This window comes from Macaca fascicularis, chromosome 2 (assembly GCF_037993035.2).
Source record: "Macaca fascicularis isolate 582-1 chromosome 2, T2T-MFA8v1.1".
Lineage (NCBI taxonomy): Eukaryota > Metazoa > Chordata > Mammalia > Primates > Cercopithecidae > Macaca > Macaca fascicularis.
This window is the reverse complement of record NC_088376.1, coordinates 100,033,544-100,053,708: the sequence shown is the minus strand read 5'-3', so window position 1 is coordinate 100,053,708 and position 20,165 is coordinate 100,033,544. Positions and strand designations below refer to the sequence as shown.

At 56.0% G+C, this 20,165-nt stretch overlaps 1 protein-coding gene across 5 annotated transcripts; it reads right to left on the bottom strand.

Annotated features, from left to right (window-relative positions):
- Positions 1-165: 165 nt before the first annotated feature.
- Positions 166-19,798, bottom strand: VILL (villin like). Of its 5 annotated transcripts, none has more exons than XR_010585073.2 (20): positions 16,627-16,730; positions 13,733-13,878; positions 13,493-13,567; positions 12,997-13,202; positions 11,613-11,721; positions 10,238-10,348; positions 9,742-9,941; positions 9,263-9,341; positions 9,067-9,165; positions 8,386-8,524; positions 7,895-7,995; positions 5,755-5,892; positions 5,488-5,646; positions 4,774-4,953; positions 4,038-4,183; positions 2,958-3,102; positions 1,387-1,569; positions 1,109-1,180; positions 661-934; positions 166-409 (listed from the first exon to the last, which is right to left on the bottom strand). XR_010585073.2 is itself a non-coding variant. In XM_065540355.2 (20 exons), exons 2-20 carry the CDS (start codon positions 13,790-13,792, stop codon positions 296-298), a joined length of 2,676 nt encoding a protein of 891 aa, XP_065396427.1. In that variant the 5' UTR covers positions 13,793-13,878; positions 19,465-19,798; the 3' UTR covers positions 166-295. The 5 variants fall into 5 exon arrangements, 4 of the variants coding, with proteins under 4 accessions (XP_065396427.1, XP_065396426.1, XP_065396428.1 ...); XM_065540355.2 differs by lacking the exon at positions 16,627-16,730 and adding an exon at positions 19,465-19,798 and having other exon boundaries at positions 1,023-1,180; XM_065540354.2 differs by having other exon boundaries at positions 1,023-1,180.
- Positions 19,799-20,165: the final 367 nt, after the last annotated feature.

Below are 20,165 nucleotides of genomic sequence, written 5' to 3'. Positions count from 1 at the left end.
GCACACAGTTGAGTAGGGCGGGGGGTATCTGCAGAGACCAATGAGAAATAAACCCCTCTGTGGGGTGGCACTGAGAGCTCACACTCGCCAGCCCTGGAGGCCCCTTCCTCTGAGAGGTGGACCTGCTGAGTGGCCCGGGCTTGAAAGCATGCATACCACACCTTGTATGGACTGGCTGCTTTTACTGACAAGCAGAGGATGACCAGAAGCCTCTGAGGGGAGTGGAAGCAGGGCCTCCCCAGCATTGTAGGTATGTTGGGGTGGGGGGGGTAGGGGCAGTCGAGAGGGCTTGGGGTCAGAAGAAGCCCAGCTGCTTTTTCTCCTGCTGCTGCCTCCACGTGGCCATGCTGTAGAATTCCTCCTTGGATTTCCCAAAGATATCTTGGAAGTCAGAGTCTGAGAGATAGAACTGGGCAGGGGAGAGAGGGGGAGGTACAGGGGAGGGTGTCATCTGAGCCCAGAATCCTGCCCCACTCAGGAGCGTCATCCAGGGCTTAGGACTCCCAGACATCTGTCTGCCCACCACCCCAACTAGAAGACACATCTCCCGGGGCAGCAGCCCACTGCACGCCACCAGTGGATCCTGCCTCGGGCTCCTCCAGCTCAGTGTCAGATGCACTGGTGCTGGGGCAGTGAGTGGCGGGGGTCTTGGGCGCCCACCTCCCTGCGGGCAGGGTCCACGCCCTCTGGCAGGTCCTCAGCGGCCTGGTGCATCAGTTGTTCCCGGCGCAGGCCCCCGTTGATTGTGGCGCTGGTGCTGCTGACAGAGCTGCTGGTTCTGGTGCCACCCGATTTGGGGCCCCGCATCAGCTCATTCTCTGAGCTGTCCTGGGAGCCCTTGAGGGCCTGCAGGGCCACGGCACCTGCCCTGCCATTGCCCGGCCATCTGGATAGCCGGAAGTTGTTGACTTCCTGTCCAGAGAGGAGCCTCAGGCTGGGGAAGATGGGGAATCGGTAGCCCACAGGGAGGCTGCACTGAACCCACAGGCCTCTTGCCTCCAACTGCAGCCCCTCCCACCTACCAGGGCCTGGCACTTCCTCTGCCCATCAGGACCATGCAGTCAGAGCCCAGGTCACTGTGGGGAAGGCTAGGGGCCCCAGGACTCACTGCTGTTATCTCAGAGATGGTTGATGCTGCTGCCGGGCTGCCCTCCACCACTTCCGTGTCGGACAGGTGGCTCTGGAGCAAGAATAGGGGCAAGTATCAGGGCCAGGGCAGGAGGAAGGGGCACCGGTGGGAGTCAGGAGGGGCCTGAGGACAAGACCAGGTCTCATGCACACACTGGCAATCCCCAGCCAGGGCAATGCCTCTTCATTCCATTGGCCCAGGTCAGGCTCCTCTCCCCCCAAATTAGGGTGGGGCTGGGGGTTTCAGGCCTCACTCACGGTCCACTTGTAGGGGTCCCAAGTGAAGAACCATCCAGTGAAGGTGGGAGGCTCATGGCCCTGCTTGACCAGCACGATGGGTGTGGCCGGGCTCCTCCCTGCTGGGTGGGTCTTCAGGTACTCCTGGCCCCAGGCCACTGCCTCCTTCCACTCACTTGCAGCTTCCCCAAGCCACAGGAAGATCTGGGCCACAGAGGGGGCCTGGCCTTGGGCAGGTGGAAGGGCTGCCCAGAGCGGACCCCTTCCTGTCTACTCCCTGTCCATCAGTTGTCCCAGACAGGACCCCACATACAGATCCCTGGCCAGGCAGACACATCCAGCAATCGGCCATACCCACACACCCGTGAACACACGAGAAGATCACAGGAATACATGCATGCACACATATTCAACCCACACGTCTTTTTTTTCTTGCATGGTTTACCTGGAGATCAATCCACAAACACTTACTGAGCACCTACTGTGTGCCGGGCATTGGTCTAGGCTCTGGGGAGTCAACAATGAAAGAAAATGGACAAAAATCCCTGCTCTTATAGAGCTTTCATGAGAGAGCAAGTCACATGTATGTCTGGAGGAAAAGTGTCCTAACCAGAAAAAACAACCAGTGTAAAAGCCCCGAGGTGGCCGTGTGCCCAGCATGTTCAGGGAACACAAGGAGGCCATTGTGGCTGCAGCAGAAGCAGTGGAGGGGTGCGGGGGGAAATTGGGTCAAAGAGTTGGGGCTGGCCAGGTCACGTAGGGCTGTGGTAAGAGCTCTGGGTTTGTTCTGAGTGAGATGGGAGCACACAGCTTCATCACCAATTCAAACAGTGCTGCAGACATGGCCCCACAGAGACACAGAGAACACACATTATGGCAGCTTACACAGTCACACAGTCATCCATCGCCACACAGCCAGACAGCAAACCATAGCCACACAGTCATCCACTGTTGTCAGACACAGCTGCACGTAAACACAACAGCACTTGTTTACACAGCCACGCACACCCAGCCAGTTACACCACTTGTGCACAGAAACACAGACCCACAAACACACCCATCCATCACTCGCCCACAGCCAGTCACAGTCTCTCTCACAGACGCATTTTCACCAGTTGCCACTGGTCTGGTCAGTTCTAGCATCATGTGACCTCACAGTCACTAACAAAGTGTCACACACAGGTGCACGAAGGCAAACGCTCACACCAAGCCACACACATGAATGATGCGACTGGGTGTTCCACTCACAGTCACTCATGCAGCACTGACACATGCTCGGCCGCAGGTACTGTCGCTGGAGCCACACACAGTATCATAAGGCACACAGAGCCGCACACAACTGCAAACATGGTCTCAGTTACCCCTGAGTTCCAACACACTCCTAGTCTCCCAGAGTCTCAGTGCTGCCACCTGGTGACACACACTCATCCATGGTCTCATATGCACCACAATGCAGTTGCTCAGTGACAAGGTCACGCAGACTCACCCACAACCCTATGTACAGAGTCAGATGGCTAGATACACACACACCCAGTTACACAAACAGACACACTCCCGTTCACAGCCCCACCAGGCAGGGGTGGCCACTTTACCTCCTGCCAGGTGTCCAGTAACATGATGTCATACTTGTCCAGGTCCTCCTGGCTGAAGAACACCACTTCTGCCAGGACCAGGCAGCCCATCTGGCTGGAGCACTCAAACAGTCGTGGCTGGAATCTGGGGACCTCCTCAGGGAGCCTGGCCAGCACGGACAGCAAGGTTGTGAGCCACGCAGAGAGGCACCCCAGCCCATGGCACAAGTGCCCCATCCCAGGGGCTGGGAAGCCACTTCTCAGGAGTGGGAGCTCTGGGCCCTCCTCTGAGCCCCATGGTCTGCTCCCCGAGCACTCTGCTCTGCTCTGGGTGCAGGATCCCTCTCTGCTCATGGAGAAAGCTCTCGCCCCACCCAGCTGTGATGCAAGGTATCCCATGAATTCCCCTAGGAGAGGGCTGCAGGGCAAGGGGAGGGCCTGAGCTGGAGTCTCGCCCTCCCTGGGATGGGAGGAGCTCCTCAGCCCACCCCTGGCAGAGAGTAGGTCTCCAGCCCAAAGTGGAAGGAGGGGAAGCCAGCCTGGGAGAAGGAGGCGGGAGTACTGAGCTCAGGAGAATTGCGGGGAGTGCAGCACATAAACCAAGCCCCACAGGCAGACCAAGAGTAAGCAGGACTCAGCTCCCTCCTCCCCTTGAGGCCTCACTCCTACCTGCCACACAAACCCTGTCCATTTACACACCACACACACAACACCCAGAATACACCTGTTCTTGCACATCCACACGCACTGTATACCGATACATCATATGACACTTTCTACACACACACTGGGCACCGTGACCCCTGAGGACTGTAGGGTGCTTTGTCCCCTGGCCCAGGACCAGGACAATGCAGGGAGGGGATTCTGCCAGCAGAGAGCGCCACTGTCCCCACCCTCCCCAGCATCTTCGAGACCCAAGTTACCCAGGCTTGGGAGTGAAGGGCGGGCTGTGCTCCTGGGAGTCTCTGTGAGTGGGAAGCTGAGAGTCCCCAGTTCTAGTCTTGTCTCTCCAGCTCTCTGTGTGAACCCCAGTCACCCACCCTCCTCTCTGGGCCTCAATTCCTCCTCTGCGTAAGAACACTCTCCTCCCAACCCTCTTACCTTTTCTTGCTGGGGTAGGGGGCCCGGCCTCCCAGGGCCTCCCAGAAGTGGGGAGGCTCCCGACCCTCCAGCACTGTTTCCTCGTTCTTCTTGGAAATGACACTGACCACCACCCGTGCCATCTCACGTTGATCACCATTACACCCCTAGCAGGCAAAGAGATGGCTCAGGCCCTGTACGAGGAAGGGCCTTCACCTCCAGCCCCATATGCCATTCACGGGGTGTATGGGGTGGGGCTGGGGCCAGGTCACAGGAGGCCTAAGCTGACGGCAGGGCACCGGTGAACAAGGCATCTTCCTCACCCTCCAGGCCTGTGTCTCCAGCTGATCTGGATCACAGGGTCTGGGACCCTCACAAGGTCCAGAGCAGGGGATGGGAGGCGCCCAGGCTTAGAGGGTCAGTCATAGTTTATGCTGAAAATTAGAGAAAACTCCAGCAAACTGGCATAGGCCCCTCCTTTTCCCAAGAGACCTGGGAAGGGACATGCCCTGTGCTCTAGGCAGTAAGGAGGCGGCGGCCTGGGCCTGGCTCTGACCTGTAGACTCTCAGGTCCACCTGTAACTTTGTAACTTTCCCCAAGTTCCAGAGGGGACACTGTGGCTTCTTCCCCTCCCCATTCCCCCCATCAGCCTATCTGAGGCTGGACTCAAAGTCTGCATCCCCTATGGAAAGGACCCACCCCCAGCCTGGCACCACTACCTCTGGGCATGAGTCAAGTGGTCAGTGCTGTGGGTACCTTCCCAAACCAGAGGTAGCAGACGCCGGCTGTGACCAGCAAGAAGATGTCATTGGAGTTGAGGGACGAGGCACGGGCTGGCACCTCCATGATCTTGGTGTTTTGGCTGTCAGTGCCTTGCACATGGAAAAGCCTCGTGGTGGACGCTGACTGCCCCTTTCCATGGTGCCCAGCTCTCTCCTACAGGAGAACAAGGCCTCAGGCTGGGCAAGGGCTCCCGGGGGCGCCTTCCTGTCCCAGTGTGGGACATATTACCTCAGAGCTCAGGGACCCTTGCTTGAAACTACCACGGCCCTCACTGGTGATTTCACATGAGGAGTATAGGACGCTCTAAGCGTGGAGTGCAGGAATGCCATCAGTCTGGGATAGGGACAGACCCTTTCTAAATGAACCTTCCCCCCCATCTCTGAGTGGTAGGGGCATGGGTGCTCAGGCCTTGGAGGTGGAAAGTGGGGACCAGGTTTGCCAGTGTGTGGCCCTAGGCAAGCCTCTGGCTCCCTTTCAACTCAAATTCCTCATCTGGCTCTGGGACTGGGGAGGGTAAGTCAGGCAGGGGCCAACCTTGGAGCTCCTGGGCCTTAGACAAGCTCTGGGAAACTAGGGGATGAGAAGCAGGCCCCAGGCCCAAAGAGAAAGTGCTTAGAAGTGTGTGCGGGGGCCATGGCCCACGCAGAACTGGGCAGGCTGTGGCCAGAGGGGCAAGGTGAGACCTACCTGGAAGATCACCAGCTGGCCCTGGAAGATGGCGAGGAAGTGGGGGGGCTCGCTGCCCATGGTCACATGCTCCTGCACTAGGGCGCCACCATACATGACGTCCAGCTCCTTAGCATTGCTGTTCAGGGCCTTGATCTCATCTGCAGTGGCCTGGCGGCCCTGCAGGTAGGGGCAGTGAGTGAGGGCCTGGCCCAGCTCTCACATCTCACTCCCAGAGCCCAGCCCTTGGGCTTTAAGGTGAGTGCCGCCTCCCTCAGGCTGGCTCACCTGCCATAGGTACAGGATGTACTGGACACGGCCCAGCCTCTGGTACGTGTAGAGCACAAGGTAGCAGTTGCCTGCATACAACTGTCCATGACGCTTAGGGTCCACGGGCTGCCTGTGTAAGTCCTCCATGCACCACACCTGGGGAATAAGGGACCGATGGGCACAGATGGCTGCTCTTCCTGAACCAGCCCACCCATCCTGCACCCAACTGGAAAGCTCTCCCCAGCCTCCGAGGCCTTCCTCATCCACGAAGGCCAGGGGCCCACCCTCAGCTCCAGGCCCATTCCGGGCTTTGTGCTGGGCTTGAACAAGGATCTGCAGGCAACCCTTTCCTCATGGACCTCTGAAACCCACCACACTTGGGAGATGGACCCAATCCCAGCTACGTGCCCAGCCCTAGTCCCAACCCCCCCAGCCACAGCCCTGGTTAGGGGCAGTTCGGTCCCCTCCCAGCTGCTTGCTGCTCAGGCCAGGGCAACAGAAGCCAGGCGGAAAAGGAAGCCTTGGAGCTCTTGAATGAATTCCCTTTTTTCAAGTGTCATTTAGAAAACACAAAGCCTGTTCAAAGACTGAAGGGCAAACACTGTCTCACATCTGTTAGTGTAGTTTCTTCTTCCTGTGGGTGGCAGAGCCTGGAGCCAGGCAGACTCTGGTCAAATCCCAGATAGGCCCTGTGTTAGCAGTGACATCGTTCTAAGCTTCAGGCCTTTCCCACCTGTATATTGGGGACGATGACACCTCCCTTACCTCACCTCTGCATGGCAGGAGACAAGGCCTGGGTGTCCTTTCCCACACTGACCCTGACAGTTGTCCCTGGGAAGCTGACCTCCAGCCCAGAGCAGCCAGAGCCCTGTCTTTTACAAAAGGGGCTGACCTGACCACAGGCCACTTGGCACTTACCGGGCAGCCAGGACCCCTGGCTCAGGCCCTCTCTCTGCCTGCCTGTCCACTGCCTGCCAGGAGGGATCCCCTCCCTGACTTTGTGCTTGGCGCCTGAATTCCGGAGCTCTCTTTCCCTCCGTCCCTCGCCTTTCCCTCTGCTTTCCTGTCTTCCGCTCCCACTCTCTGGCTCTCTGTCTCTCTCTGTGTATCCCATCTATTCCTGACCCCCCTTCTCTTCTCCCTGTACCCCATCTCTCCCTGCTCTTCCTCCATCCCACCTCCTCCTCCCTTCCCTCTGTCTCCTCCTCATCCCCTGTCCTTCCCAGTCTTTTTTTCTGTCTCTCATTGCGCTCCTTCCCTGTCTTCCTCTTTCCCTGTCTCCCCCTTCTTCCCCCTTGCCCCATATTCTCTTCTCTCAGTCTCTTTCCACTCATCACTTCTGTCCATCCATATTAGGGCAAAGGAAGAAGAAATCTTGGTTTTCTCTGACCTCCACCTACCTCGAGAACGAGGACCCCTTGCATAGGCCCAGCAGTTCTGTTCCTACAGTTCCACAGCATCCCCACATCAGCTTTGGGGCCAGATGGGACCACAGTTTCTGACTCCATTTTATTTAAAAACTAGGGCCTAAAAAATTCAGGGCTCTGCCTAGGGGGTCAGCCAGTAAGTCAAGATACAACCCCACACTATACACAGCCTGGAAGTGGCCCTCAACCTCTGTGTCTCGCAGGACACTGGACTGAGACCAGATGAGTGGTTGACAGTGTATGGCTATGAGCTGGGGTTGAGTGTGTGGGGCTATGATTATGTGTGATCGTGTGTCTGTGTTGGTGTGTCTCTGTGGATTGATGGTTGTGTGTGACTGTGGTCATGTCTGATGCAGAGTTTTTGCAGCTTCATATTTGCAGTTGTGTACTTGGTTGTGACTATGTATGTGTGTGTGTCTGTATAAGCATATGTTTGATTTCGTCCTACATGTGACTACAGGGCGAATTTAAGGGTCCAAGTGTTACTCTACTGTGTGTCTGTGTTATGTGAGTGCCTATGGCTGTATATGATTAGGTGTGACTATGTATGAACTTATGAACTTATGAACTGCCTGTTAGAAGAGTGTGTAAATGTACACGTGTGCCTTGGTGTCCCTGATTGTGTATGGATATGCACCTGGGTCACATCAGATAGCAGTCATACCGTTTACCTGTAGGCAAAGCTCACCCCTGTGTGCCCATCTTCCCCCAGCTAACCCAGGGCCCCTCACCTTCACCTTCCCAGAGCCGTCATCCACCATCCTGAGCTGGGCCGCTAACTCAGGCTGGGTGTGCAGCTTGCCCACGTCCAGCTTTACATGAATCAATTTATCTGAAGGTGGGGCAGCAGGTGTCAGTGGCGCCCTCGGCCCCACCCCCTCCCACACCATCCCCGCCCCGCCCACTCCTCAACCATCCCTCCGAGATTCCAGGTCCCGCCTCGTCCTCCGCCGCCCACGCCCCTTTCCTCGTCCTGAGAAGGTTCTGTTCCGCCCCGTGCAGACCAGGCCCCGCCCCCTCCGGCTCCGCCCCGCCCGCTCACCCATCCCGCCGAGTTGCCAGTTACTGCCAGGCCCCGCCCCCGCCAGTCCCGCCCCGCCCCCGCCAGTCCCGCCCCGCCCCCGCCAGTCCCGCCCCGCCCCCGCCAGTCCGCCCCCGCCAGTCCCGCCCCGCCAGTCCCGCCCCGCCAGTCCCGCCCCGCCCGCTCGCCCCGCCCGCTCACCCCTCCCGCCGAGCTTCTGGTTCCTGCTCCGCTTCTCAGACCAAGTCCGGAAGAGCTGCTTGAACGCGGCCGACTCGGCGCCGTCGTTCACCACCTCCACGTTGGTGTAGGTCGGGTAGCCCTTGGCCTGGATGAAGCCCTGGGGCGGAAGGCACTGTCAGTCCTGCGACCCGAGAGTCCACTGCTCCACTCCCGCCCCTGGGGACCTACAGCTCTGGGACAGCCGAGCTCCAAGAAGCGTTAATTAACCGAGCTCATGACCCAATTAACGAACTGACTCTGTCACCACCAACTTCTCTGAGGTCCCTGAGGGCAGGCAGGTTCCCCTTAGTCCAGGCCTCGGGCAGGACAGGCCATGTCAACCCTCATGGACCCCAGAAAGAGCCCCGTCTCCTCCCCAACCCCACCCTCAGAAAGCGGGGCCGCGCAGTCAGTAAGGCCCCACACCTGAAGGCAGGGCCACGTGCCCCTTTTATACATGGTTTCTCAGTGGCCACCTGGTCTTCAATCTCAGGGCTCCCAAGGCAGGGCTACCTCCCCTTTAAGACTCCAGCATAGGATTTCCCAACTCAAACTCCAGGGGAGGGCTGATTCCTCCCTTGGACCCCGGGGCAGCGCTGTCTCCCCACTCAGACAGCAGGGCAGTGCTCTGTTCCTCTCAGACAGAGCCCGGGGGCTCACCACAGCCCGGCTGAAGGCAGCCTGTCTCTCCTGGAGGCTAGACATGCGTCCCTGCCACACATAGATCTTGAAGCCACCCTGGTCCAGGATGTAGACGTCCTGGGAGCAAGGGTAGGGCTGGTCAGTAGGTGGTCCAGACTGGGCTGGGGTTGTGGGCGGGGAAGGATGCGAATAGCTGGGGCCAGGACTTCCTCACCTCCTCCTGCAGCAGGTCCTGGGTCAGTGGGGGGGTCGCCAACTCCACGACCACCAAGTCTTTGCCCTTCTCATAGACACTGGGGGAACAGGAACCCAGGAGTGACCAGCCCAGCCCCTCCCTGACCCAGCCACTCCAGCCCCTCTTAGGACCCCACCCCAGCCGCTCAGAGACAGAAGGCATGGGGGCTGGAGCCCTGAGTTGTAGTCTTGACTTGACCGCAGCCTTGCTGTGGAGCTTTAGGCAGCTGCCTGACCCTAGCAGGGCACCACAGTCCCCCGTATGTACAACAGGTTTCTCAGCAAGGCAGCCGCACACCATGGAAGAGTACAGGCTGGGCCCACGGTCCCTATGCCATGTCCCAGAAACCCAGCAGCCTTTGCTGGAGGGCTTTCTAGAGATGCCATGTTATTGTAGTAGTGATGGACACGGAATCCTGGACTGTCCCATTCACCCCTGCCCACCCCAAGGGTACTTACTGGTACAGGCGGACACTGGCCTTCTGCAGCTGGTTGATATCCTTGCTGGGCGTGGCGGCACGCAGGCTGCCCACCCTGCGGCCCAGCACAGCTTCCATGATCTGCATGAGGTCCGGGGCTTTGGCCTCATCATCCACTACACCAATCTGTGCACGACCACCACGTTCCCTGTCCCGAAGGCTGTAGGTCAAGGCCAGCCCCTGCAGGAGAGAACCTGGCAGTCAGGGTGTCACCAGTGTGCCCCCTCACAGCACAGCTTTCTCCTGTCACTGCTCAGCTCCCAGAGGCTGGTGGGGAGAAGGGCTGGTGTCCCCTCATCCTGGCATCCAGGGGGACACCAACAGTGCAGGGTCTGAACTCAGCTTGTAACTTGTAGACGTTTCTTGGGTTGTAGCAGAGAGCCAAGCCCGCCTCTTGGGGTGGCTGGAGGATGGGCACCTGGAGGACCATTCCCCCCCAAGCCCCATACTCCCCAGTTCCTTGGGCAGACACTGACCCGAGCCTTCTCAGAAATGCTGGTCTTGGGCCCATTCCACTGGATCATCATCTTGCCTAGGTCCAGCAGGAAGATGTCCCCCTTATTAAAGCTGTTCCAGGAGAGCTCCACCTGCCAGAGCAAGGAGGAGCAGGGAGGGAGACAGAGTGTCATACCACCAGCATCCGCTAGAGGGGAGCATAGCCGGGATGTGTCACGTGTGCATGAAGCTGTATGCAACTGGGTGTACTAGGCATGTGTGACTGTAGATAATGCTGCATTTCACAGGGTGTACACGACTTATGACACTTCTCACTCAGTGCATGTCTGTTGCTGTACATGTGTACATGTGCACATGTATACAGGTGGGGTGTATCTGTTTATCTTTTGTGTGTGTGCATATACACACATATGTATGTGGGTACATCCCATGTGAAGAAGTGTGTGTGCTCATGGTGACAGTGTATATGTATGGATGAAGATAGTCTCCAAACGGACACACTTTTGAGAGTAAAAGGGAGTACTTTAGATAATTATGCCAGGATAATAGGAGAAACATAGGCCTTCATGGTGTCCCTGAATGACCAGGGATGTATGGTCACTGGGTCTGTGGGTGACATGCTGAGCCTATGTGGGATTGTCTGTGTGTCACAGGCTGCCTATGCAGACTCACTTGCATACCTCAAGGGTTACCATTCACACTGTAGATGTTGTACATCTGAATGTTCATTACACCAAATTCTGGACAGATGGCAGCAAAATGTTTTGTTCTAACAAAACCAGTACTTTCCTGTAATTTCCTGACAGATGGAAGAAAGGGACACTGTGTTCTGATTTGCACAAGGGCACTAAATGGACCAGAGGAGCACCTGGGGATAACAATGGGAGACAGTGTGTGTGCATATGGGTGACAATGACAACGTGTGTGAGAGAGTGTGAGGTTATGCACTCCCCAAGTTTTGCACCACCTCTCACTGTGTTGCTAACAAGGACCATTCACAGGTGCCATATCGTCTGCCCCATCTGCCCAAGTTCTTTTTTTGATTTTAGAGACAGGGTCGGGTCTTTCTCTGTCACCCAAGCTGCTGGAGTACAGTGGTGTCATCATGAATCACTCCTGGGCGCAGGTGATCCTCCTGCCTTAGCCTCCCAAGTAGCTGTGCCCAGGTTCTCAATATGTCCATGAGACACATGCAGAAACATAAGGTCCGGGGAGTAGAGGCAGAAGTGGGGCTAGAAGCTTGGTGTCCTCTCCATTCTCCTCGTTCAAGACCATCTGAGAATGCTGACAGCTCCTTGTTCCCCACAGCCCCAGCCAATTTCCAACTTCCTTATACCTCAGTACACCCAGTCTGAGCCGAGTCCAGAGGTCAAGAGGCTCCCCTGGCAGCCTCACCTCAGTGGCAGACACGTGCTTCCTCCCTTTGATGTGCAACAGTCGCTGGATGTTGAAAAAGTTGGTCTCCACATGCTTGAGGTCAGAAGCTAGGCCTCCCTTCCTGTAGCTGAGGAGGAAATAGCAGGAGGGTATATACATTCTGTGTATGTGAGAACACAGTCTGCCATGTGCATGAATGATTGCAGATGTGAGCACATGCACATATGTGCCTGCTTCATACATGCACGGGAATCTGTGTGAACACATGCATGTATAGGTACATGGGTGCACACATAGGGCATGAGTGTGCATTCATTTCCATGTGTAGTGCACTTCCATGCATAATCATGTGGACACAAGCATATATGTGTACATGTACATACATTTGGGGGCACAGTGTCTATTTGCTTATCCCTGTAAGTCTAGATGGTGAGTACATGAAAATGGTCAACAGTATATATGTGTGTAGGTGAACATGGATATTCACACATGTCCATCTGTAGGTGGACTTACATGGGGGTGGTGTTTCTGCATCTGTGCATATGCTTGTGTGCATGTGTTCATGTATATGCTATATGCATATATAGGTTCAACTGTATGAAATGGAAATGATCAAATAGCAGCAATTTCCTATACTGCCAAATATATTGCAAATGTTAATTTAAAACACCTGTGAAGCAATTTACAGCGAAAGACATATTCCCACCAGCACAGTAATATAAAAGCAAACTCAAAACACCATTGGTGTCTGCTCCTAGGTATATACCAAAGGAAATGAAAACATTTGTCCACACAAATACTTGTATACAAATGTTCATAGAAACAGATTCATAGCAGCCAAAAAGTGGAAACAACCCAAATGTCCATTAAGTGATGAATGGATAAATAAAATGTAGTATATTCATAAAATGCAATATTACTTGGTAATAAAAAGAAGTAATAACACATGCTACAACATGGATAAACCTTGAAAACAGTGTGTTAAGCAAAAACAGTCCGTCAGGGAAGACCACTTGTTGAATGATTCCATTTCTATGACATGCCCGGAAGAGGCAAATGTATAGACAAAGTAGATGAGTAGTTGCCTAGGGCCGGGGATGGCGGTCTTGGAGAGAAATGGGGAGTGATCGCAAAGGGGTATGGGACTTCTTTTTAGGGTGATGAAAATGTTCTAAAATTGATTGTGGTGATGGTTGCACACAACTGTTAAAAATCACTGACATGTATGTGTACTTTAAATGGGTGAATCGTATGGTGTATGAGTTGTATCTCAATAAAGGTGTTACCTAACCCCTCCCGGCTTTCCCCATTCAGGGATGTGGACGATGGCCATCCCAAGACTGCCCCGGCCCAGGCACCGCCTCCACGGCTCAGTCCTGCCCGCGGCCGCCCCCGCACTCACATGATTCCCGGGCGGAAGTAGCTGCAGAAGCAGTCGGACTCGTGGGCCTGCGCCTCGCGGTGCAGCACGGTCTGGCCCCCCAGCTCCTCCTGTAGGTGCTGCTGGAAGGCTGCCGCAGTGCCCTGCGCCTCCGCACCCGCCTGCTTCCCGACCCAGTAGTGCAGGTCGCTGGACGCCCCCTGCGTGGCCTTCGGGCTCTGGGGAACCTAGGGTCCGGGTGTTTGTGTATATGTGTTGCGGGGAAGGCGGAGGTGCGGCTGGAGAAGGGGAGGATGTACCAAGGGCCATGGGGAGACGCTAGGCAGGGGCTTCCGCGGAGATCAGGAAGCGGGAGGGAAGGGCTAAGAAGCCTCAGCGGTAACCGCCACCTTGTGGGATGTGATTCTGGGGCTCTCTCAACTTGCCGCTTCCCAGGGCAGAGTTGATGTCTGTGCCACAGTCTCCCCAGTGCTGGGCCATGTCACCCCTCTCAGACAGACTTCCCCAAGCGACTCACGTGGAGGATGACATAGCAGTGTTCCTCAAAAAAGTTCCCGTAAGCCCCCTCGGGTACCGGCACCATCTTCTGGTTCTGGGAGAGGAGAGTGCCCTGTAACAACTCGGGAGATCCCTACCCATGACACCCGCTGGGGTGGGGTGGAGGAGGACGCTCTGAGTTGGGTGTGGGAGAAGCCTGGTGTGGGAAACCCCACGCTCTTCCATGTCACCAACTCTCCTATCTGGTCGTGCCTCTCACCTCAGTGATCCATATGTGGAGGCCTCCCTGGATGGCTGGGAGGCCCTTGCTGATGTCCATCCTAGGCCAAGCAGGAATACGGGATGACGCAAGGAACAAGAGCCAGAGTTCTCAGGCTGGAGACCAACGCCTGGCTACCTGTACAACTTCATTATAGAACATGACTTTTGTTAGCAGGGCTCTGTAAACACACAAATGTCAGCACACAGACTATGAAGACTGACAGATTCTGCAGCAAGTGACAGGCTCAGCTGATATGAGTGGGTTGGGCAGATTAGGCATAAACACTTGACAATTTTTTTTTTTTTCAGTTTTTTCGAGACAGGGTCTTGCTCTGTCACCTAGCCTGCAGTGCATGATTCGAACACACTTCACTGCAACCTCCGCCTTCTGGGTTCAAGTGATGCTCCTGCTTCAGTTGACAAATTCTTGAAACAGAACTGAACTCTGTATAAACACAGGCTCTGCAAACAGCCACAGGCTCTGCAAATAGCGATTTAGCTTGCTTGAGTCTGTGCTGTGTGGTTCTGCGTGTGCGGAGGAGGGAGAGAATGAGAGGGCAGTGAGTGACAGTGACATGGAATGAGAAGTACCTGGGGGAAGGAAGGGACCCTCACTTCTGTCGATTTTGTTATGTCTTGGCACTTCATACTCAATTACCTGAGGCTTCTCTGCACCACTCTTTCAGAAACCTGTGTGTGAGGTTTGGTCCAAAAGTCACTTCTTTCTAAATCTCTCACTCAGGGTGACCCTGGTGTGTTAGTCCTTCCCCCTCCCCCTCCACTCCCACTATGTCTTATCGACAGCAGGAACACCCTTGGCTCCAGGCAGAACAAGGCGAGGGGACAGAGTTACAGAATCAGGCGTGGTACAATAGGTGGCATAAAGTGGCTCACATTCCTTACACCTTTGTCAGGGGCCCTGGTTTGGCCCTGGTGAGTTCACAGTACACTGTGGCAACACCCAACAGGTAGCCAAGGAAATGTGGTGGGAGCAGAGGAGGCTGTGGGGCAGCAGGGGCAGAGTGGGCGGTCCTTCTAGGGGGTTAGAGCTGGGTTTAGCTCACAGCTCCTCCCGCACCCTATGGAAACCATAGGATGGTTGTTGGCTGTTGTCTCCCTCACCAGAACATCAGATTCCTGAAGGCAGGGGTTTGTCCTCTTGTTTACTGTGGGATCCCAGCTGCCTGGCCCCCAGCAGGTACTCGGTAAGTAGTTGTTGAATGAGTGAAGCGTGCTGCCCTGTGACGGGACTGAGTGAAAGTGAATGGAGAAGGAAGCCGTCCCGCACCCTAACTGCCCCAGGATCTGTTGCCACAGTTGATGGCCTATTGGTGTGACAATGACATGAGTGATAGGCAGACATAGTGGCCATGAAAAGGTGATCTCAAGCAACAGAAAACGTGAGGACGTTGGGTGGCAAGCAGGTTGACATGCAATGGTGGCCCTGTAGGACACTGAGTAACAGGCAGAAATAGTGACCAGCGACAATTACCAGAGGCCCAGGCAGGCAGTGACCAGAGGTGCAGACAGAAACTGTGAGCTGTATGTAGCTCATGGAAGAGTGCAACTCGGTGACAGAGTATCAGAAAGACTACTGGATGGCCTCAGAATAGTGGCAACCAGGGCCCATGGGGGACAGGAAAGTCAAACTGGCAGCCAGAAAGTTGGGACTCGGCTGGTGTCACTGGGAGGGGCAGCGTAGCCCCCAGGGGGCCGGGAGCCTGTCTGATATCCAGCCCCAGCCTGTGGAGCCAAACCCTCAGCCACCAAGGGCTGAGGTCCCACTCCCATGGCATCTGTGTTCACTCTCTTCCACCTGGGCTTCAGGGGGGAATGGGTGCTCAAAGATCGGGGGCCTCCTACCTCTCCACAGTGCCGCCTCCAACCTTCTAAGCCCTCCTGCCCTCTTTCCTCTGGGGAACTCCTCACAGTGCCCCCTCCAACCTCCCAAACCCTCCTGCCCTCTTTCCTCTGGGGAACTCCCTTTCACCACCTTCCCAAGTGGGAACCCTCCTACCCCCGCTCCTCTCCTTCCTCCTAGAAGCCCCTCCTTCTCTTCCCTGGGGGTGCCCTTCCTCCACTCAGGGCTCCTTTGTCTTCCAGATGCCCAGTTCCTTCCCTGGTTTCCCTTTCTCTCCCTATGCCCCACGCCTCCCCTTTTCCAAGGTTTCCCTCTGTCCCCGCCTGGTGCCCCTGCCTCCCACTGGCTCTTCCTTCTCCCGGTTGATTTCCCCTCTCCCCTGGGATCTTCCCCTTTTTCTCCCATTTTTCCTTCCCAGGCACTTCCTCCTTTCCCGGTTCCCTGTTTTCCCCTACACCCCTTCCTGTCTCCCTCCCTGCCCTCCCTCCCCAGGTCTTCCCTTCTCTTCCTGGGCTCCCCTGTCTTTCCCAGGGCACTCCCTCCCCCCTTCACACACACCCTCTTCTCTCCCCCTGCCCCTCATGTCCCTGGGTGCCTCCTCTCTCCTAGCCCTCTCCCTCCTCCAGCGCCTCTTTCTCTCCCTACAGGAGCCCTTCCTTCCTTTGTGGGTACCGTTGAAGGGAGCCGGAGATTACCTTGCCCAACTTCCAGGGAGCAGGGAGTGGTGCCGCCCTCTAGAATGAGGGGAAAGGATGGGGCCAGGGTTGGAGGCAGGCACACTGAGTCTGTGGGCCATGGACTTCCCTGCCCTTCTACAGAATCCGCCACTTTCTTCCCCTTGGGCTGCCTGCCACAGTGGCCCTGCCCCATCAGTGTTTTCACCTGCTGGGCTGCTGCTGCCTCCCAATCCTGCCGCCAAGGCTCTGTGGCCCTGAGCCCTGCGACCCTATGCTCTATGCCCTTGACTTGAATAGCCCACTCTCTGCCTCACTGGTTCCCTGGAACCCCCCCTACACCCTGCCCAGGCCTACCTGCTGGAAACTGCTCCCGCGCCTTCACCCTGCCTGTGGGCAGTGCTGGGCCTGGCACAGGGCCAGTCTCTGCCTCCCTACTCCTGGCCCCTGCCACTGTAACTGAATCCCAGCTCCTGCCCTGCAGGACACACCCCACCACACAGCACTCAGCGGGCTGGGCATTCACTTAGTCAGTCAGTCAACAAATATTGAGCAAGCCATCTGGGGGCCAGCGCCCTCTCCAGGGCTATGGCTGTGTCCCAGGTCTCACTGCCTGGGTACCAGTGGCCAGAGAGAGCAGGGGATGGAGGCCTGGACTGGGCTAAGTGGTGAGGTGTGGAAGATACTGGAATTTCCTTCTCTGGAGTACTAGATGGGCCCCTGATCCCTCACCCAGGGTGGCGGGCTCCCCCTGGACCAAGAGGGCCAGGCCACTCCAGCAAACTTTAGGAGGAGGTAGGACTGAGGCTGGGGGCTGTGGGGTCCGGCTCTGTGGGACCCAGCTCACTTCAGGAGGGGAAGGTGGCCAGGGCTCCCTCTAGATATTTCTGCTGTCCCTACCCAAATGTGAGCTCACTGCCTGGCACAGCCCTCCTCAGGGAACCCCGCTACCCATCATGGGAGAGGCCAGTCCAGCTCTAGCAGCAAAGACCGCTCTCCCTCACCTCAGCCGCCACCCACTGCCGCTCTCTCTCTCTCTCTCACTGCGGGGCGGAGGGGCTGCAAATAGAGCCTTCCAGAAACTCCAGGGGCACAACCTCCTCTTGGCAGCTTAGGGCACAGGCCTCAGTCCCAGCCAAGGCCCAGCCAGCATGGGCCGTCCCATCAAAGCCACGCTGCTAAAGCCTGCCCACCACTGCCCACTGCCCAAGACCCTCTCCCTGTGCTCAGTCTTCACCCCACAAAGGTCTCTGTCACAGGGGTCTGGGGACTTGGGGACTCGGGGGCAGTCTGTGCCCAGCAGGACCTACAGCTAGTGTGTGACTGTGTTTAATAGACATGATGCACGGTCCCTGTGTGTGAAGGGATGCCTGTGTCACAGGCACTTGGTCTGTCCCCATGTGTGCCATTGCCTGTCCGACCTCATGTGTGTGCCTGTGTCCTGGCATGCCTGTCCAATCCCCACTTGGGACAGGGACCCTGTCTGTGACAGTGGCAGTGTATCTGCTGCAGCTGTGCATACCGTTTTCCCTGTCTCCTTTTGTTCCTGTGCCCAGGAAGACTCTGTGTCCTCACTTCTTCCCACTGACTCTTCCCCCATCTCCCCTCAGCCCACCCATTCTGTTGGTCTTGGTTCTTGAATTCCCTGGTAATGGCTCTTTCCTAAGTCACCAATGCCCACTCTCATCCAAGCGGCAGTCGGCAGTCGGTTCAGTCACCATTGTTCCTTCCCTCTCACTCCACCCATCTCCCTCAGGCCTCTAAATGGCAGCAGGTGCAGAGCTCGGGCCTTTACTCCTGTTTGTTTTCTAGTTACCTTCCCAGTTCCAGTCTGAAGGATGCAAATACCATGGAAACGCAAGCGTTTCCCTGACCCAACTCCCCTGAACCTTGCCCCAGCCTAAGTCTCCATCTTCCATCTGGTCACATCTCTCCCGGCACGTTTGGCCTCACACTTAACATTGCCTCAGGCCCGTCCCAGATCTACCCTTTCAGAGCCCCAGGAACATGTTCAGCGTGAACATCCAGTGGGTGCTTAGGCCCCAGACCTGCAGTTGCCTTGGTTTCTGTCTCCCCCAAGCCACTGGCCAGTCTGCGGCTGGTTCATGGTGAATCCTGGCCCTGGCCCTCCCTCTCATGCCTCCTGCGTGCTCCGGAGCCAGCCTCCCTCTGTGTCTCTGGGTCTGCCTGGCCACTGCGGCCATCCTCCCACAGTATCCAGAGGGATCTTTTTTCCTAAGATTTAAAACACTGTGGTAAAATATAAAAAATCTTTTTTTCATAAGATGTAAAAAATTGTAGTGGCCGGGCGCGGTGGCTCTAGCCTGTAATCCCAGCACTTTGGGAGGCCGAGACGGGCGGATCACGAGGTCAGGAGATCGAGACCACCCTGGCTAACACAGTGAAACCCCGTCTCTACTAAAAAATACAAAAAACTAGCCGGGCGAGGTGGCGGGCGCCTGTAGTCCCAGCTACTCGGGAGGCTGAGGCAGGAGAATGGCGTAAACCCGGGAGGCGGAGCTTGCAGTGAGCTGAGATCCGGCCACTGCACTCCAGCCTGGGCGGCAGAGCGAGACTCCGTCTCAAAAAAAAAAAAAAAAAAAATTGTAGTAAGATATACTTAAAATTTACCATTGCATCCCCTTTTATTTATTTATTTGAGATGGAGTTTCGCTTTTGTTGCCCAGGCTGGAGTGCAATGGCGCAATCTTGGCTCACTGCAGCCTTCGCCTCCTGGGTTCAAGTGATTCTCCTGCCTCAGCCCCCTGAGAAGTTGGGATTACAGGTATGTACCACCACATCCAGCTAATTTGGTATTTTTAGTAGAGACGGGGGTTTCACTATGTTGGTCAGGCTGGTGGTGAACTCCTGACCTCCAGTGATCCACCCGCCTCAGCCTCCCAAAGTGTTGAGATTACAGGCATGAGCCACAACACCCGACGTGTATCCACTTTTAAGTATATGGTTCTGTGGTGTTAAGGACACTCATATCGTTGTGCAACCGCTGCCACTATTTCCAGAATTCTTTCATCTTACAAAACTGAAACCCTGCACTCATTAAACACAGACTCCCCATTGCCCCCAGCCCCTTGCAACCACCATTCTATTTTCTGTCTCTGATTTTCACTAACTAGAGGGAAAATTTAACCTCAGAATTTAACCATAAACCCACTCACACCATCCCCCTCTCCAAACCTTCCAGTGGCTTCCACTAAAACTGGGATGAAATTCTCAATGGCCGTTCCCAGCTGCCTCTCCCATGGCTCTTTGCATGGCTCACTGCGTTCTGGCAATATGATTCCTTGTGTCCCTTGAAGACGCCCAGGTCGTTGTCTGCAGACCTTTGCACTGCAGTCTTCTGTGCCTGGAAGCCCCACTCTGTATCTTCCCGTAGCTGCTCCTTTACTGCATTTAGGCCCCAGCCAAAATGGCAGCCCTGCAGAGGGCCCTTCCTGCCCTTCTTAGCCACAGCAGTCTCCCTCCTCAGACATCACCACTTTCCTCATCATGGTACTCCAAGAAGCTGGTCTCCTTGCTAAGTGGGATCTTGGGTTAGTGTCTGTGTCCCAGCTGGACTGTGAGTCACTGTGGGCGGGGCCTTGCTCATGTCCACCTGTGTGTAGAATGGTGCCCGGCATACTGCAGTTGCTTAATAAAATGTTTGCTGACATGTTTCTGTGGCCTGCGCCTGACCCAGTGTGTGTGTGTGTGTGTGTGTGTATGTGTGTGTGTGTGTCTGGATCCTTTACTGGGCTCAGTCCTCCTCCTCTGAGAAGCTGAGGGGGTGACTCCTCTTCACTTTGGTTGTGGGCTAGATACCCCAGCTGGCACAATCCAGTGTCAGCAGCTTAGTGGGGGGCACGAGAACTTCTCCAAGGCCTCACCCCTCAGAATTG

Coding starts and splice junctions, on each gene's coding strand:
- VILL (XM_065540355.2), bottom strand. CDS start 13,792: ATGGACATCAGCAAGGGCCTCCCAGCCATCCAGGGAGGCCTCCACATA. Junction 5,893..7,894: donor ACGGCTCTGGGAAGGTGAAG/GTGAGGGGCCCT, acceptor CTTATTCCCCAG/GTGTGGTGCATGGAGGACTT. Junction 3,103..4,037: donor CCCTACCCCAGCAAGAAAAG/GTAAGAGGGTTG, acceptor CGTGCTGGCCAG/GCTCCCTGAGGAGGTCCCCA.